Source organism: Haemorhous mexicanus, chromosome 29, assembly GCF_027477595.1.
Source record: "Haemorhous mexicanus isolate bHaeMex1 chromosome 29, bHaeMex1.pri, whole genome shotgun sequence".
Taxonomy (NCBI): domain Eukaryota; kingdom Metazoa; phylum Chordata; class Aves; order Passeriformes; family Fringillidae; genus Haemorhous; species Haemorhous mexicanus.
Genome location: NC_082369.1, coordinates 5,841,756 through 5,856,840, shown reverse-complemented (window position 1 = coordinate 5,856,840; position 15,085 = coordinate 5,841,756). Strand labels below are relative to the sequence as shown.

The window sequence follows — 15,085 nt, the reverse complement described above, 5'->3', positions numbered from 1 at the left end:
GAGAGCTGAAGCCTATCACAAGTTAGAATGATTAATTCCTGATATGTCAGGAAATGGTTTAAACTGACAGAGAGTGGGTTTGGATTTTATATTTAGGGGAAATTGTTTCTGTGAGGGAGGGGAGGGGCTGGGATGGAATTCCCAGAGAAGCTGTGGCTGCCTCCTCCCTGGGATTGTCCAAGGCCAGGTTGGAGAAGTTCCAGGGAGATCTAGAGCCCCTCCCAGGGCCTAAAGGGACCCCAGGAGAGCTGGAGAAGGACTGGGGATGGAGGGACAGGACCCAGGGAATGGATTTAAACTGGAAAAGGGGAGATTTGGTTGGATATTGGGCAGGAATTCCTGGCTGGGAGGGTGGAGAGGGAATGGGATGGAATTCCCAGAGCAGCTGTGGCTGCCCCTGGATCCCTGGCACTGCCCAAGGCCAGGATGGAACCCCCTGGGATGGTGGGAAGTGCCCCAGGGGTGGCACTGGGTGGGATTTAAGATCCTCCCATCCCAAATATTGATCTGTAGGATTGCTGATTCCCTGTCGGATATTTCTGTTACTCCAAACAACCTCCAGCAACCAAACTGAGCTATCCCTAAACTCTTCCCACAGCTGATCCTGGTGGGTGACCACTGCCAGCTGGGGCCTGTGGTGATGTGCAAGAAGGCAGCCAAGGCTGGGCTGTCGCAGTCTCTCTTTGAGAGGCTGGTGGTGCTGGGCATCCGGCCCATCCGGCTGCAGGTGCAGTACCGCATGCACCCCGCGCTCAGCGCCTTCCCCTCCAACATCTTCTACGAGGGATCCCTGCAGAACGGCGTCACTGCAGGTGAGGGGCTGTGCCAGCCCACAGCCCAGTGCTGGCCTCCCTCAGACATGGGCTTTGGGATGGCAGCAGGGAGTGGCACTGAGCAGCCACATCCCCGGTGTGGGCACGCAAAAGTGTTCCCTTTCCATCACATAAACATGGCTGACTTCGTTTTGTGATAGCCCTGTTCATTTGGGGTCAGCCCTGTTCATTTGGGGTCAGCCCTGTTCATTTAGAGTCAGCCCTGTTCATTTAGGGTCAGCCCTGTTCATTTAGGGTCAGCCCTGTTCATTTGGGGTCAGCCCTGTTCATTTGGGGTTAGCCCTGTTCATTTGGGGTCAGCCCTGTTCATTTGGGGTCAACTCTGTTCATTTGGGGTCAGTCCTGTTCATTTAGGGTCAGCCCTGGTCATTTAGGGTCAACCCTGTTCATTTGGAGTTAGCCCTGTTCATTTTAGGGTCAGTCCTGTTCATTTGGGGTCAGTCCTGTTCATTTGGGGTCAGCCCTGTTCATTTGGGGTCAGTCCTGTTCATTTGGGGTCAGCCCTCTTCATTTGGGGTCAGCCCTGTTCATTTAGGGTCAGCCCTGCCCATTTAGGGTCAGCCCTGTCCATTTGGGGTTAGTCCTGTTCATTTGGGGTCAGCCCTGTTCATTTGGGGTCAGTCCTGTTCATTTGGGGTTAGCCTTGTTCATTTTGGGTCAACTCTGTTCATTTGGGGTTAGTCCTGTTTATTTAGGGTTAGTCCTGTTCATTTGGGGTCAGTCCTGTTCATTTGGGGTCAGTCCTGTTCATTTGGGGTTAGCCCTGTCCATTTAGGGTCAGCCCTGTTCATTTAGGGTCAGCCCTGTTCATTTAGGGTCAGCCCTGTCCATTTAGGGTCAGCCCTGTTCATTTAGGGTCAGCCCTGTTCATTTAGGGTCAGTCCTGTCCATTTAGGGTCAGCCCTGTTCATTTGGGGTCAGCCCCACTAGTTTCTGTTTCCTTGGCCTGGAAGGTGTTGGTGCTGTTGGAACAATCTGGAGAGTGAATAAGATTTTATATTAAAATGATATCTGAAAAGAGAGTGACACTAAAGGTTTCTGAGCCTTTGGGGAGAGCTGCAAATCTTGAGCAGGGATCAAAGCAGGCATTCTCTCATCTGGATTTGGTTTTTTAATAAAAAAATTTGCTTCACGCTTCATTTTGAGGCTCTTTGATATGGAAATTGCCAAGTGGTGTTGCTGATCTGTTCTGCTCCCTGTTGCTGTGCTCCTCAGCTGACAGGGTGAAGAAAGGCTTCGATTTCCAGTGGCCCCAGCCTGACAAACCCATGTTCTTCTACGTGACCCAGGGCCAGGAGGAGATTGCCAGCTCAGGCACCTCTTACCTGAACAGGTGAGCACAGCTCTGCTCTCTGAGCCTGGCCTCTGGTGGCTCCTCGTGGAGAAATCCTCACCTGGGCTGTGATAAAACCTCCACCAGGGCTTGCAGCCCCAGCTGCATTTCAGAGCTGCTTTTCCCTGGGCTCCTTTCCCAGCAAAGCAGGAGGGAAAGGAGCAGCTCAGAGCTGGGGTTGCTGTGTGGGGGAGTTCACCTCGCTGGGTGAGGGAGGAGCAGGCCATGATCAAATGCCTGCTCAGCAGGAATTGCTGATCAAGTCACATTTTGAATTCCAATAACTCCTCAAGCAGAATCCTGAATCTCAGATTTACTTCAAAAGGGATGGAAATGCACTTTTTTTTTATCCTATCCCTTTTTTCTGCACATTCAACCTTCTTTTTCAAGCAATAAATGTAAAATCTGCTCCTCTTGGGTCATGATTGTTCACGTGCCTGGCAGGGAAACCAGCCCAACTTGTGAACAGAATATCAGCTGAGATATTTTTAATCTCAGTCTGTTTCCTGAGCAGCATGTGCAAGACTGGATACAGTGGAGCAGATTGTGCACAAACAAACTGCACAGTGCTTGCCTGATAGGGGGCATGGACATTCACAACATTCTATATTTAAAGCTTTAAGATAAAGCAGCTGAAGGATCTGGGGGAGGTTTGGAATGATGTTGATTGTAAAAGTTCCACGTGTACATTTAACTCCAGCAAGAAATCCCATTTGGAATTGAGCAGGTTTTGCTGTTTGTTGTGCAGGGCTGGGAAGGTGGAGGTGAAATCTGTGTGGTGCTGAGGCCTTTGGGACGTTGGTTTTGGCCCAAATCCCTCTGTGCATGTCCAGAGCGAGGAGCTCGAGCTGAATTAATTGCAGTGCTCGAGCAAAATCCATCTTTGCACTGAAGCACCCTCACGTGGGAGCCTTTTAAATCCCATTAACTTGCTAAAACCTGAGCCCTGACCCTCCTTGGCTGACCCAGTGTGCCTCTCCAGGACGGAGGCTGCCAACGTGGAGAAGATCACCACGAAGCTGCTCAAGGCTGGGGCCAAGCCTGACCAGATTGGCATCATCACCCCCTACGAGGGCCAGCGCTCCTACCTGGTGCAGTACATGCAGTTCAGTGGCTCCCTGCACACCAAGCTCTACCAGGTACTGGGCTGCACACAAGCCCAAAAGTCACTGACTGGGAAATTCTCCATGGTTTTCAATGTTTATTCCATCCTCAGGCTCAGTCTGTTGAGTTTTTGAGTTGGTTTTGGTTAATATAAATTGATTTTTTTGAGTTTTTTGAGTTGGTTTTGGTTAAAATCAAGGAGTGGAGTTAGGAGGTACCAATGGGAACAGGGAAAGGAGGAAGGCCTGCTAAAATCTGTGTGGAAAGAGGCTGCAACAAATCCTGTGAGACACAGAAGGGAGAGGTCACTGTGGAAAACCTTGTGCCTTCATCAGCCCTCGGTGCCAAGGGACGTGCAGGAAACCAAGCAGTGAAATCCTGGTGGCCACACAGTTTATTTGCTTGGGAACACATCCTGCCACCAGTGGAACTCCTCCACCAAGCAGAAAAAGGAGCTGCTACAAACAGGACAATTTTGTGTTGAATATGATCTTGTTTTGCAAGATTGAGAGCTTGAGCCGTGTTTTCACTGCAGGGAAATTGGTGGAAATGTTTTTCCCTGGGCCAGGAATGATGTGTCCCTCTCACTGAGCTTTCTCAGAGCTAATTTGGACCTCTCATCCTACAACATTTTGGAACAGTCAGAACTTTTTGGCAACATCCTCAAGCAAAGAGCTGCTTTGCAGAGTTTTGGGGAAACAGGAGAGCCATAAAGCTGAACATGAAAGGAATTTCTCCTGAGCTGAGACTCCCTTTTCCCCTCTGGGGCAGCTGCTCAGTGCCCAGAGGAATTACCAAATCACTCCTCCCTCCAAAAACAGCATTTTTCTCAGCTGAAGGAAGGCCCTTTGGCAGTGCCTGCTGGTGGCAGAGCTGTTTTGCTTCCTGCCTGAGGTGTTTTCCTGTGTTGCAGGAAGTGGAAATTGCCAGCGTGGACGCCTTCCAGGGCAGGGAGAAGGATTTCATCATCCTGTCCTGTGTGAGGGCCAACGAGCACCAGGGCATTGGCTTCCTCAACGACCCCAGGAGGCTCAACGTGGCCCTGACCAGAGCCAGGTGAGGGGAGCTGGGCGTGGAGGGACTGCAGGGAGCTGGGAGAGGGGTGGAGGGACAGGACACAGGGAGTGGCTTCCCAGAGGAGCACTGGGAGGGGATACTGGGAAGGAATTCTTCCCTCTGAGGGTGGGGAGGGGTTGGGGTGCAATTCCCAGAGCAGCTGTGGCTGCTCCATCCCTGGAAGTGCCCCAGGTTGGAGCAGCTGGGAGGTGTCCCTGCCTGGAGCAGGGAGCTTTAGGGTCCCTCCAAACCACTCTGTGCCATTTTTATCTGCTCATCTCAGCCCCTGCCACCAGTACATTGAGGAAGTCACCACGTCCTTCCCATTTTCAGCACAGATCCCTTCCCTTCATCAGCTGCTTTATCACTTCCAGCAACCATTTTGTGCCCATTTGGGGTTTTTTGATGTTTTTGATCCCAGAGAGGCTGAGGTGGAATCTGGAATCCAGCACGGTGCTGCTCGCCTTCCCTGCTGTTCCCAAGCCCCAAAACCAGCTGGGGGTGGGGGTTTGGTGGGACACAGCAAGCCTGAAGGAGGAATTCTGTGCTGCTGCAGGCTCCTTCCAGGTGTTGAGCCACATCTGGAATGGTGGCTGTGAACAATCACAGCTGCATCAGGCTCCTCCTGCAGCCCCCAGAGAGAAGAGCCCGGGGGCTGCTCTGCCTTCAGCAGGGTAACTGTGGTTGCTGTGTGTTCCCAGGTATGGGGTGATCATCGTGGGGAACCCCAAGGCCCTGTCCAAGCAGCCCCTCTGGAATCACCTCCTGAATTACTACAAGGAGCAGAAGGTGCTGGTGGAGGGGCCCCTGAACAACCTGCGCGAGAGCCTGATGCAGTTCAGCAAACCCCGCAAGCTCGTCAACACCATCAACCCTGTGAGTGACCCCCGGGCTCCTGACAGCAGCCAATTAGCCCCTGATGGCTTAATTAATCCTGAATGGGTGGAATGAGCCACCCACACTGCCTCACACCCCCACGAGTTTCCATTTTTGGAGCCTTTTGGTGCAGCGTGACTCTGGGGGGAAGCAGCTGCTGCTGTCCCCGGGCTGAGCAAACTTCATCATTTCTCTTTAATTGCTGGATTTTATTGGGGGTGAATCTTGAGGTGAATGGAGTGAGGGAACTGGTTTGTGTAGAAAGGGAAAATCCACTTTTAACCCTCCAGCTGCAAGTTTTATACTTGATTTTTAACATGAGTTATTACTGGGGGAGCTTGGCAGGCACCACAGGACACTGAGTGGAGCAGAGGAATTGCCAGGGCCTCAGAATGGACTGAAAACTCCTCAGATGTCTCACAGCCTGGGGCAGGCTGCTGGAAAATCTTACTTTTGGTGTTCAGGATGGGGCTGAAATAACAATTAAAACTTTTCTATGCGTTTGAATTCATTTCCACAACATTTGTGCCATCTGTGGAGTTTTTATGGGTTTTTACCCAAAATAGCTCCCACTGAGGTTGCTGTGCAAGGTTTTCTGGGGGGGAAAAAATGAGGCTGAATGTCTGATTGCCAAAATCTCTGCAGGGTGCCCGTTTCATGACCACTGCCATGTATGATGCACGGGAGGCCATCATCCCTGGCTCTGTCTACGACCGCAGCAGCCAAGGTAAAGGAAATCCCCAAAATTCATCCCCAAATTCCCTTTCAGGGGTTTCTTTTCCCCCTAACCAGCCCCTGAGGGGTCACATCTTACACACTTCAAACTTTGAGACTTCTTCAAAGCTTTGAAACTTGAGCAAAGTTTGAATTTGTTAAAGATTTAAGCTTCGAATGACAGAAATGGAATTTGAGAGCTGGAGTTGATGGAATTTGAAGACTGAAAATGTTTGGGATGAGTTTAAGGGCTGAAAATGGAATAAATCTAAGAACTGAAACAATTGGGGTAAATTTGAGGGCTGAAAATGTTTGGGATGCAGCTGAGGCTGAAATATTTGGGGTAAATTGGAGACTGAAAATGTTTGGGATGAAGTTGAGGCTGAAATGTTTGGGATGAGTTGAAGGGCTGAAAATGTTCAGGATGAATTTGAGGCTGAAAATGTTCAGGATGAATTTGAGGCTGAAATGTTTGGGATTTAATTTAACAACTGAAAATGTTTGGGATGAATTTGAGAGCTGAAAGTCTTGAGCCTGGATTTTGCTCTTGGTAAATAGAATCCCAGCCTGACATGTGCAGGGCAGGTGCAAACTGAGGGGAAAAGGAGAGTGAGAAGCATTTCAGGGGTCCCAGGCAGTGCTGTGAGCAGGAGCTGTGGGCTGAGCCTGTGTCAGGTGGAGTGATGGAATTCCCAGGTGTGGAATCAGAGATGCTGCTGCCTCTGGCAGGGGGAGCTCGTCCTTTCCCCTGCTGCTCCAGGGCTGGGGATCCATCCTGAAAGAATTGCTGCAGTCCCTGTGCTCTCCCCTTCCCCAGGGCGTCCATCCAACATGTACTTCCAGACCCACGACCAGATTGGGATGATCAGTGCTGGCCCCAGCCACGTCACTGCCATGAACATCCCCATCCCCTTCAACCTCGTCATGCCCCCCATGCCCCCCCCGGGCTACTTCGGCCAGGCCAACGGCCCCGCTGCAGGTAAGGGGGAAAAGCACCCCAGGAGCCATCTGGGAGGGCTCCAGTTGCCCAGAAAACCTGTCAGAGTTCTCACTGCTGGCTGGGCTGGGTGTTTTCCAGGCCGTGGGGCTCCCAAAGGGAAGACGGGCCGTGGCGGGCGGCAGAAGAATCGATTTGGGATTCCTGGCCCGAGCCAGTCCAACCTGCCCAACAGCCAGGCCAGCCAGGACGTGGTGTCCCAGCCCTTCTCGCAGGGCCCCCTGACCCAGGGCTACATCTCCATGAGCCAGCCCTCCCAGATGAGTCAGCCTGGGCTCTCCCAGCCGGAATTATCCCAGGTGAGGGGGGATTCTGGGCTGTCAGGAGCTTTTCCTGGGCTTTCTGTCGGTGTTCTGTGCCTGCACCTCCTCCCTCCTGAGGGAAAGGAAACTGAAACTGCTCTGTGTGACTCAGCTGCAGCTTTACAGCCTGCACTGATGGGGGCGTGGAAGTGAAATGTTGCTTCAGCTGATAAACAGCTCAAAACCCCTTAATGTAAGGAAATTCTGCACCAAAAAAAGCAGATTTAACAAACCCAAACTCTCTCAGCTTTATGGTTAACCTGGTTCTGCCTGGCACTTGAGCTGGACACTGCTGCTGAGGCTTCCCTCACCTCTCCCCTCCAGGACAGTTACCTTGGTGATGAGTTTAAATCCCAGATTGACGTGGCGCTGTCACAGGACTCAACTTACCAGGGGGAACGAGCATATCAACATGGTGGAGTGACGGGACTGTCACAGTATTAGAGTGTAAGCACCTCTGGGCCTCTCCCTCTGATCTAAACTGTCCCCTCCCTCTGATTTAACTGTCCCCTCCCTCTGATTTAACTGTCCCCTCCCTCTGATTAACACTGTCCCCTCCCTCTGATTTAACTGTCCCCTCCCTCTGATTTAACTGTCCCCTCCCTCTGATTAACACTGTCCCCTCCCTCTGATTTAACTGTCCCCTCCCTGATTTAAGCTGTCCCCTCCCTGATTTAAACTGTCCCCTCCCTGGTTTCACTGTCCCCTCCCTCTGATTTACAGTGTCCCCTCCCTGGTTTAAGCTGTCCCCTCCTGATTTAATCTGTCCCCTCCTGGTTTAAGCTGTCCCCCTGGTTTAATCTGTCCCCTCCAGGTTTAAGCTGTCCCCCTGATTTAAGCTGTCCCTCCAGGTTTAAGCTGTCCCCCTGGTTTAAGCTGTCCCTCCTGATTTAAGCTGTCCCCCTGGTTTAAGCTGTCCCCTCCTGGTTTAAGCTGTCCCTCCTGGTTTAAGCTGTCCCTCCTGATTTAAGCTGTCCCTCCTGATTTAAGCTGTCCCTCCCAGGTTTAAGCTGTCCCCTCCTGATTTAAGCTGTCCCTCCCAGGTTTAAGCTGTCCCCTCCTGATTTAAGCTGTCCCTCCCAGGTTTAAGCTGTCCCTCCTGATTTAATCTGTCCCCTCCTGATTTAAACTGTCCCCTCCTGGTTTAATCTGTCCCCCCCTGGTTTAAGCTGTCCCCTCCTGGTTTAAGCTGTCCCCTCCTGGTTTAAGCTGTCCCCCTGGTTTAATCTGTCCCCTCCTGGTTTAATCTGTCCCTCCTGATTTAATCTGTCCCCTCCTGATTTAAGCTGTCCCCTCCTGGTTTAAGCTGTCCCCTCCTGGTTTAAGCTGTCCCCTCCTGGTTTAAGCTGTCCCCCTGATTTAAGCTGTCCCCCTGATTTAAGCTGTCCCTCCTGGTTTAAGCTGTCCCTCCAGGTTTAAGCTGTCCCTCCTGGTTTAAGCTGTCCCCCAGGTTTAATCTGTCCCCTCCTGGTTTAAGCCTGGCTGGGTGAGCAGGACCTCCCCTAACTCCGCTCTCCTTCTGCCCCCAGGTTGAGGAAGAAGAGCTAAGCTTGTGTGGAGCTTAGTTCATCAGCATTTTATTCTGGGTAATAAAAAAAATAAAATAAAATGGATACCTGTTTTCCACTGCTAAAACTGAAGCACCACTGTGTGAGAGCAACAGGAGAAAGAAACCAACCAACGGAGAGGAGAGAGAGAGAGAGAGGAGCGCGCGAGAGAGCCACTGCTGGAGCTCACTGAGACACGGAGACTGGCGAGAGGAGAGAGAGCCCTGGAGGACTGAGCCTCGTGGGAGGGAACTCACCCAGCTGAGTCCCTGCTCCCCCGTCCCCCAGCTCCCGAGAAGGGCCTTAACAAAGCAGGTTTCACTTCATTCCATCCTTCTCGTGGCGAGCAGGGCATCGGAACTGATCAGAGCAGGTGGGGAGAGGAAAACCCTCATCTCAGAGTTGGGCTCGTTGTGCCAGGGGTGCTGGGAATAGCTCAGCAGGAACTGCTGGTGTTTTAGAAGCAGAGTATCTGAGAGAAGGGGGAAAAAAAAAAAAAAGAGAGAAAGTCCCTGCCTGGGTGACAGCCAGCCAAGCAGAAATCCAGCTGCTGCTCAACTCTGAGGTGCAGGTTTTGTTGTCCAACACTGGCTCTGAAATTTGTTGTCATCGTGTCGCCCACATTCTGAATGAGGTGGTTTTAAAAGAGATTCTTTCAAAAAGAGCACTGAATTTTTTAAGAAGTTTTGTCTCTGAATTCTTAGTGGTGGACCTGGGAGATTTAGATCCTTGTTCTGAGAAGCTTATATTACAAAAAAAACTTAAAAAAAACCCAAAAAACCAAAAAAAAATTGTTTCAAACAAAAATTAGAGCACCATCCTTGAGAACTTTCAGTGTGATTTCAAGTTGCAGCAATCAGCCTCTTCTTCCTACATGGGATAGGTTTAGAGTGAGAGGAGCCTGCGTGCTCGAGCAGGAGGGTTTCAAAGTGTTTTCTGTATGCTTTAATTGGCAACTGTCTGGACTCTACTCTGTGAAAAACAGCCTTTCTGTAAGATGAACTTTGTGCTTGAAAGGGGACGGGTTCCTGAGCCCTTCGGCCCTGAGGGAAGGTGCAGCCAGGCCTGCTTTGATCCCCACAGCTTTTGGGGAGGAGTAGTGGAAATTGGGGATTATTTTGGATGGAAGGAAAGGCTCCAGGCCATGGCAGGAGCAGGAAGGACAAACGGACAAAGCAGGCAGGTGGTGGAAGGTGGTGGCCTCTGAGAGACAGAGCTGGGTTTGGTTTGGGAGAATGGGTCAGGCTTTGGGTGGTGGAGGCAGGAGAGGGACAGAGTGAGGTGGTGCAGCCAGGTGTTCAGGGGGAAGAAAGCTGGAGCAAACTTTGCTTTGTGGCAGCAGAGTTCTGAGCCCAGCTGGGATCAGGGCTGGCAGGAGAAGCCATCCACGCTCTGAGTTGTGGCCATGTCTGAAACACTCACAGGGGAACACTTGGGAGCTTTTCATTTCTGTCAAAACCTTGTTTAGGAGCAGCACAGAGAGAATGGATTCCTCCAGCCCCGTTCTTAGCAGATCCTGGGTTAGAGTGACCTCTGCCTCCCACTTGGCCAGCAGAGATCGATCAGAGCCTGGCTGCTCCTCAGCCTGCAGCTAAGCTTTACACTCAAAGGGCTCCAAGTGTTTCTGGTCCTTTTTTGGGGGGAAAAACTCCAAATACCTCTCATCTGAATGTACTTCAAAGGAACAGCTCAGCCCCCGTTTTGTGCCGGGGAGGGGGAACCCTTTCATTGCTGTCCCTCCTGCAGACCCCTGCCCTGGGTCTGCTGGGTTTGCCCCTGGTGTGGAGCCCCCCCAGCCCGGGAGGGATTTGCTCCCCCAGCCCCGGGGGGGAGCTGCAGAAACTGCAAAAACCACAACAAACTCAACTCACAAACCCCATTCTTTTCTCATCCAAAGCCTCCAGAGTTTAGATTCTAAAACAGTGAAAGAATGGAGACACAGGCCACCTTCCTTCCTCGTGAGATGGACTTGTTTTATTTATTAACATTGCCGAAGGGCTTTTTAATTTTTTTTCCTTGGTAGGCTGCGTAGTGGCGTAGATTTTCGGGTAGGTTTAAGCTGAACCCCTCTGTGCAAAGCTTTCCATGAGTAATGTAGCCCCCTCCTCTCCCCTCCCCCTCGATTTCACTGCTGGGAATGCTTGCCTCTGCTTCGTGCTGGTTTTTTCCTTTGTAGCAGTTCAAACTCTTTTTGAGTTTTACAAATCCAGACATCAGTGCTAGCACGGTGTTAAAACTCTTTTTTCTTTTTTTTTTTAATTAATTAATTAAAATTTTTTTTTTTGGTCTCAGTTTTGTTTTAAAACCTGTTTGTCATCAATAAAAAAAAAAAAAAAGAATAAACAGCTCTTGCATTCAAGGTGGCCCCTAAGTTTCAATGAGGAAACCATGCAACGTTCATTAAAGCTTTAGTCTGATTGTATAAACTTCAAGTTTATTACTTTTTTTAAACACAAGACTAGTACAAAAGTGGGGGTGTGCATAGCAGAGGGGGTGAGCCACTCAACTGGGAGAACTGGGAACACTGGGAAGGGCCCCCGCTCTATTCCAGCCCCAGGATTGGGAAAAGCTCCTGGAGGGAAACGCAGAAATGGCTTTGCCCTGCCAGGCTCAGGGCTGGGGGCTCAAAGCTGGGTCTGGGGGGGGTTTAGGCCTGGCCTTGGCACCACCCTGAGCCCAGGTCCTGTCCTGGCTGTCACTCCCCCCCCGGTGGCACAAACCCAGGAATACTTGGAGGTTTTCTTCCTGTGCCCGTCTAAAATCAGGATTAAATGCTCCTGCAGGCTGGAGTGAAGCCCTTTGAACACTGGCATGGGGCAGAGCGGGGCTGGCTGGGAAACACCAGGATTTGGGAGTGGGAATTCAGCTCCACATTTTGGGTGTGAAAACAAAAAAATCACCATCCCAAGGCCCCCCCAGTGGTTAAACCCTCAGTGCTTCCCCTGGGGGGGAGGAGGTGGGAAAACCATCAGAGCTCAAAGAGAAAACAGCAAAAAAAAAAAACCCCAAAGCTGCACCAGGGCTTCACAGTTCAAAAAGAAAGAGAAAAAAATTCAAGTCTCGCTGGGATTCCTTTGGCCCAAAATCCCAAAAGCCAGAAGTGGTTTCACAGCTCTGGTGGTTTCACACCCGGGCTCCAAAGCTCGGCCCAGCCCCTTCAGCTGCAGGGGGAGAGGAGCTCAGGGCTGGGAAATGGCCAAGGTGGGGTCCCTGCTGCCCCTCGGGGCCGCCGGCCACACAAAACCCAACAAATGCCCCAAAACCAGCCTGAAAAGCAAAAGCGAGCAGAGCTCCGTGCCCTGCCCCGGCCCGAGGCTCGGCTGCCCCTGGCTCCGGCTTGGGGACACTCGGGGACACTCGGGGATAGCCTGGGCTCAGCCGTTCGCAAATGAGGTAAATTAACACTGACTGAGAGCGGCTGGGAGGGGAGAGAGCGCTGACCCCAGCACAGCCCCGGGGGATTCCCTCGGCCACATTCCCGCAGGACCCTGCCCTTGGCACCGCTCCCAGCGCATTTCTTAGGTAAAATCTCCTTTTCTTAGGTAAAATCTCCTTTTTTTAAAAAACAAAATCTCAATTTTTTTAGGGAAAATCTCCTTTTTTTTTTTTTTTTTAGGGAAAACCTTCTCTTTTTTTTAGGCAAAACCTCCTCTGCGTTTGGCCACCCAACACAAGCCCTGTCCCCAAAGCTCCCCGTCACCAACCACGCCCTGAAAGCAGCTCCCACGGCACAGAGGAAGCTCCTGCCTGGCTCTGCCTCCCCTGGGAAGGGATTTGGTCTCCCCATCCCTGTCCCTGCAGCTGGACCACACCCCAGGGAACCCCCAGCCCCGTTTCACCCAGAAAAATCATTTATGCCCTGAGAAATCTGCCGAGTTCAGCCAAAACCCCCAAAACCTGCAGCCCTGGGGGTGCCTGGCACGAGCAAGGGGGGAAATCTGGGATTCACATCCCGGCGCCAGCATCCCCCGCAGAGAAGGACCCAGCACCGAGCTTGGTCATAACCCCACAACCCCATCCCAACTAATCCTAACCCAGCGCCGTCCCTTAGCGCCAGCCTAACCCCAGAACAGCGAGCAGCCCCCGAGCACAGCGGGGGAATAAAAAGGGATTTTCCCTCCCTTTGTCCGCGGTTCCCTCTCAAACCCCGCTACCTGCAGCCGCACTCGTCCACCACCATGTCCTCGTAGTGCCGCAGCACCACGTTGTCGCTGTTGTCGTAGTAGAGGATGGAGATGGGGGACAGGCGGACGGGCACGCAGCAGGGCTGGGGGGTGCCCTGCGGGTCCAGCGAGTGCACCATGGTCTGCAGCACGGCGTGGTTGGTGCTGTTCAGCTCGGCCGCCAGCGGGAAGGGACACTCCCCGCCGCAGTAGTTGGCCAGGTAACCCTGGGGGGCGATGATCCAGTTCTCCCAGCCCACGTCGCTGAAGCTGATGTAGAGCCGGCGGGGCTTGCACAGGGGGCTGGGGGTCACCGGGGGGCTCGGGGCGCTCCTCCTGCTGCGGGCAGCCCGGCACTGCCGGCCCAGCGTCACCAGCAGCAGCGAGGTGGCCGCGAAGGCGTCGCTGCCGCCGCAGAGGCTCCGCGGGCTCCCGGGGCCGTCGCTCCCCGAGATCTCCAGCAGCAAAGCCAAACTCCTGCCCGGCGCCTCCCCGGCCTCCAGCGCCGCGCTCAGGTCGAACAGGAGGGATTTGCGCAGCTGGACAAAGGAGCGCTCCAGCAGCGGCCCCCGGCCGGGCCGGGGCAGCCCCCGCGGGGACGCCTGGTACAGCCGGAGCTCCAAAACCTGCCCCGGGCTGGGGCCGTGGTAGGAGTTGTGGTGGAAGCGGAGCTCCAGCTGGGCCATGGTCAGGCGCTCGCCCTCCTCGAGCGCGGAGAGGTTGAAGAACAGGAGCTTCCGCAGACACAGCCGCCCCTGGGGCTGCCCCTCGGGCAGGAAGCGGCCTGGCAAAGAAGGAGAAACGGGCGTGGGGGTGGCTGAACGCGGGGGCTGAGCTGGATCGGCTCCAGGGATGGGCTGGGGGATCCCTGGGGCTGGGCAGGATCAGCTCCAGGGCTGGGGGAACCCTCGGGGTGAGCAGGATCAGCCCCAGGAATGGGGGAACCCTCGGGGTGAGCAGGATCAGCCCCAGGAATGGGGGAACCCTTGGGGTGAGGAGGATCAGCTCCGGGGATGGGCTGGGACTGAGCGGGATGGGGGAAAAGAGGGCGAACAGCAGCGAATTTGGGTTTGTTTAGCTTGGTTTAGGCAGCCCGAGCCAAACTGGAACCACGCGGGAAAAGAGCTCTGGGGTGCCATGAGCCCTCAGGGACACCAATCAAACAGTCCCCAGGGGACTGCGAACGGCTCAGAGCAGCCAGATGTGCCCTGGGGTCAGCCAGATGTGCCCTGGGGTCAGCCAGATGTGTCCTGGGGTCAGCCAGAGGCGCTGGGACAATGAGGAGGGGGGGACACAGCCCGGGGGTCGAGCATCCCATCCCTGCCCGAGCTGCTGCTGCTCCCGTTCCTGCAGCCACGTTCCCACTGACCTCCAGCCCCGGGGACCCCAAAGCCTGGGATCAGGACTGGGATCGGGTCTGGGATCAGGACTGGGATCGGGTCTGGGATCAGGAATGGATCAGGACTGGGATCACGCATGGGATCAGGACTGGGATCGGGTCTGGGATCAAGACTGGGATCGGGTCTGGGATCAGGAATGGATCAGGACTGGGATCACGCATGGGATCAGGACTGGGATCGGGTCTGGGATCAAGACTGGGATCAGGAATGGATCAGGACTGGGATCAAGCCTGGGATGGGGTCTGGGATCAGGACTGGGATCAAGCCAGCGCCTCGGAGGGATTTAGGGGGCTCCAGGACAGAGCCAGGCACAGCTGCCCCCCTCACCCCCTCCCCGGGGTTCCAAAGCCATCAACCATCACCGGCAGCATCCACGGGGACTCCATCCCGCAGGGATTTCTCCTGGAATCCAGCTCCGGCCTCGGGACACGGGGAAGGAAGGAGCGGAGCCAAGGCTGGAGCCCGGGGAGCCCAAACGCGGCGCGGCTGTACCTTGGTCGGCGAAGACTCGGACGATGTTGCCGGGGACATTCAACTCCTCCACCCTACAGGACTCCAGCTCTGCCTCCGGCCAGGGCAGCGTCCTCCTCTTGTGGAAGATCCTCCAGAGCACGGGCGGCACCGGCGCGGGGCTCCTGGGGCTGGGCTTGGCGCTGAGCCCCAGCGATTTCAGCAGGGCGCGCTCCTGCGGGCTCAGCCCCGAGGCCGCCGCGGGGCTCAGCAGAGCCCAGGCCAGGCTGCGGAGGAGCCACATCCACAT

At 53.9% G+C, this 15,085-nt stretch overlaps 2 protein-coding genes across 3 annotated transcripts in view; one reads left to right on the top strand and one right to left on the bottom strand.

Annotated features, from left to right (window-relative positions):
* UPF1 (UPF1 RNA helicase and ATPase) overlaps positions 1-11,188 on the top strand; it is a 27,517-nt gene extending 16,329 nt beyond the window's left edge. For both annotated transcript variants that reach the window (XM_059869716.1, XM_059869717.1), the window contains exons 15-24: positions 599-812; positions 2,049-2,166; positions 3,149-3,305; positions 4,184-4,326; positions 5,028-5,202; positions 5,848-5,929; positions 6,734-6,895; positions 6,995-7,212; positions 7,540-7,662; positions 8,745-11,188. In XM_059869716.1, the coding sequence (XP_059725699.1) occupies positions 599-812; positions 2,049-2,166; positions 3,149-3,305; positions 4,184-4,326; positions 5,028-5,202; positions 5,848-5,929; positions 6,734-6,895; positions 6,995-7,212; positions 7,540-7,659 (1,389 nt within the window). In that variant the 3' untranslated portion in view covers positions 7,660-7,662; positions 8,745-11,188. The remainder of the gene's footprint in view (positions 1-598; positions 813-2,048; positions 2,167-3,148; positions 3,306-4,183; positions 4,327-5,027; positions 5,203-5,847; positions 5,930-6,733; positions 6,896-6,994; positions 7,213-7,539; positions 7,663-8,744) is intronic.
* Positions 11,170-15,085, bottom strand: GDF1 (growth differentiation factor 1). The gene is made up of 2 exons (XM_059869741.1): positions 14,818-15,085; positions 11,170-13,709 (listed from the first exon to the last, which is right to left on the bottom strand). The coding sequence occupies exons 1-2, from the start codon at positions 15,083-15,085 to the stop codon at positions 12,913-12,915; spliced, it is 1,065 nt and encodes a 354-aa protein (XP_059725724.1). The 3' UTR covers positions 11,170-12,912.

Coding starts and splice junctions, on each gene's coding strand:
- GDF1 (XM_059869741.1), bottom strand. CDS start 15,085: ATGTGGATGTGGCTCCTCCGCAGCCTGGCCTGGGCTCTGCTGAGCCCC. Junction 13,710..14,817: donor CCGAGTCTTCGCCGACCAAG/GTACAGCCGCGC, acceptor CTTCTTTGCCAG/GCCGCTTCCTGCCCGAGGGG.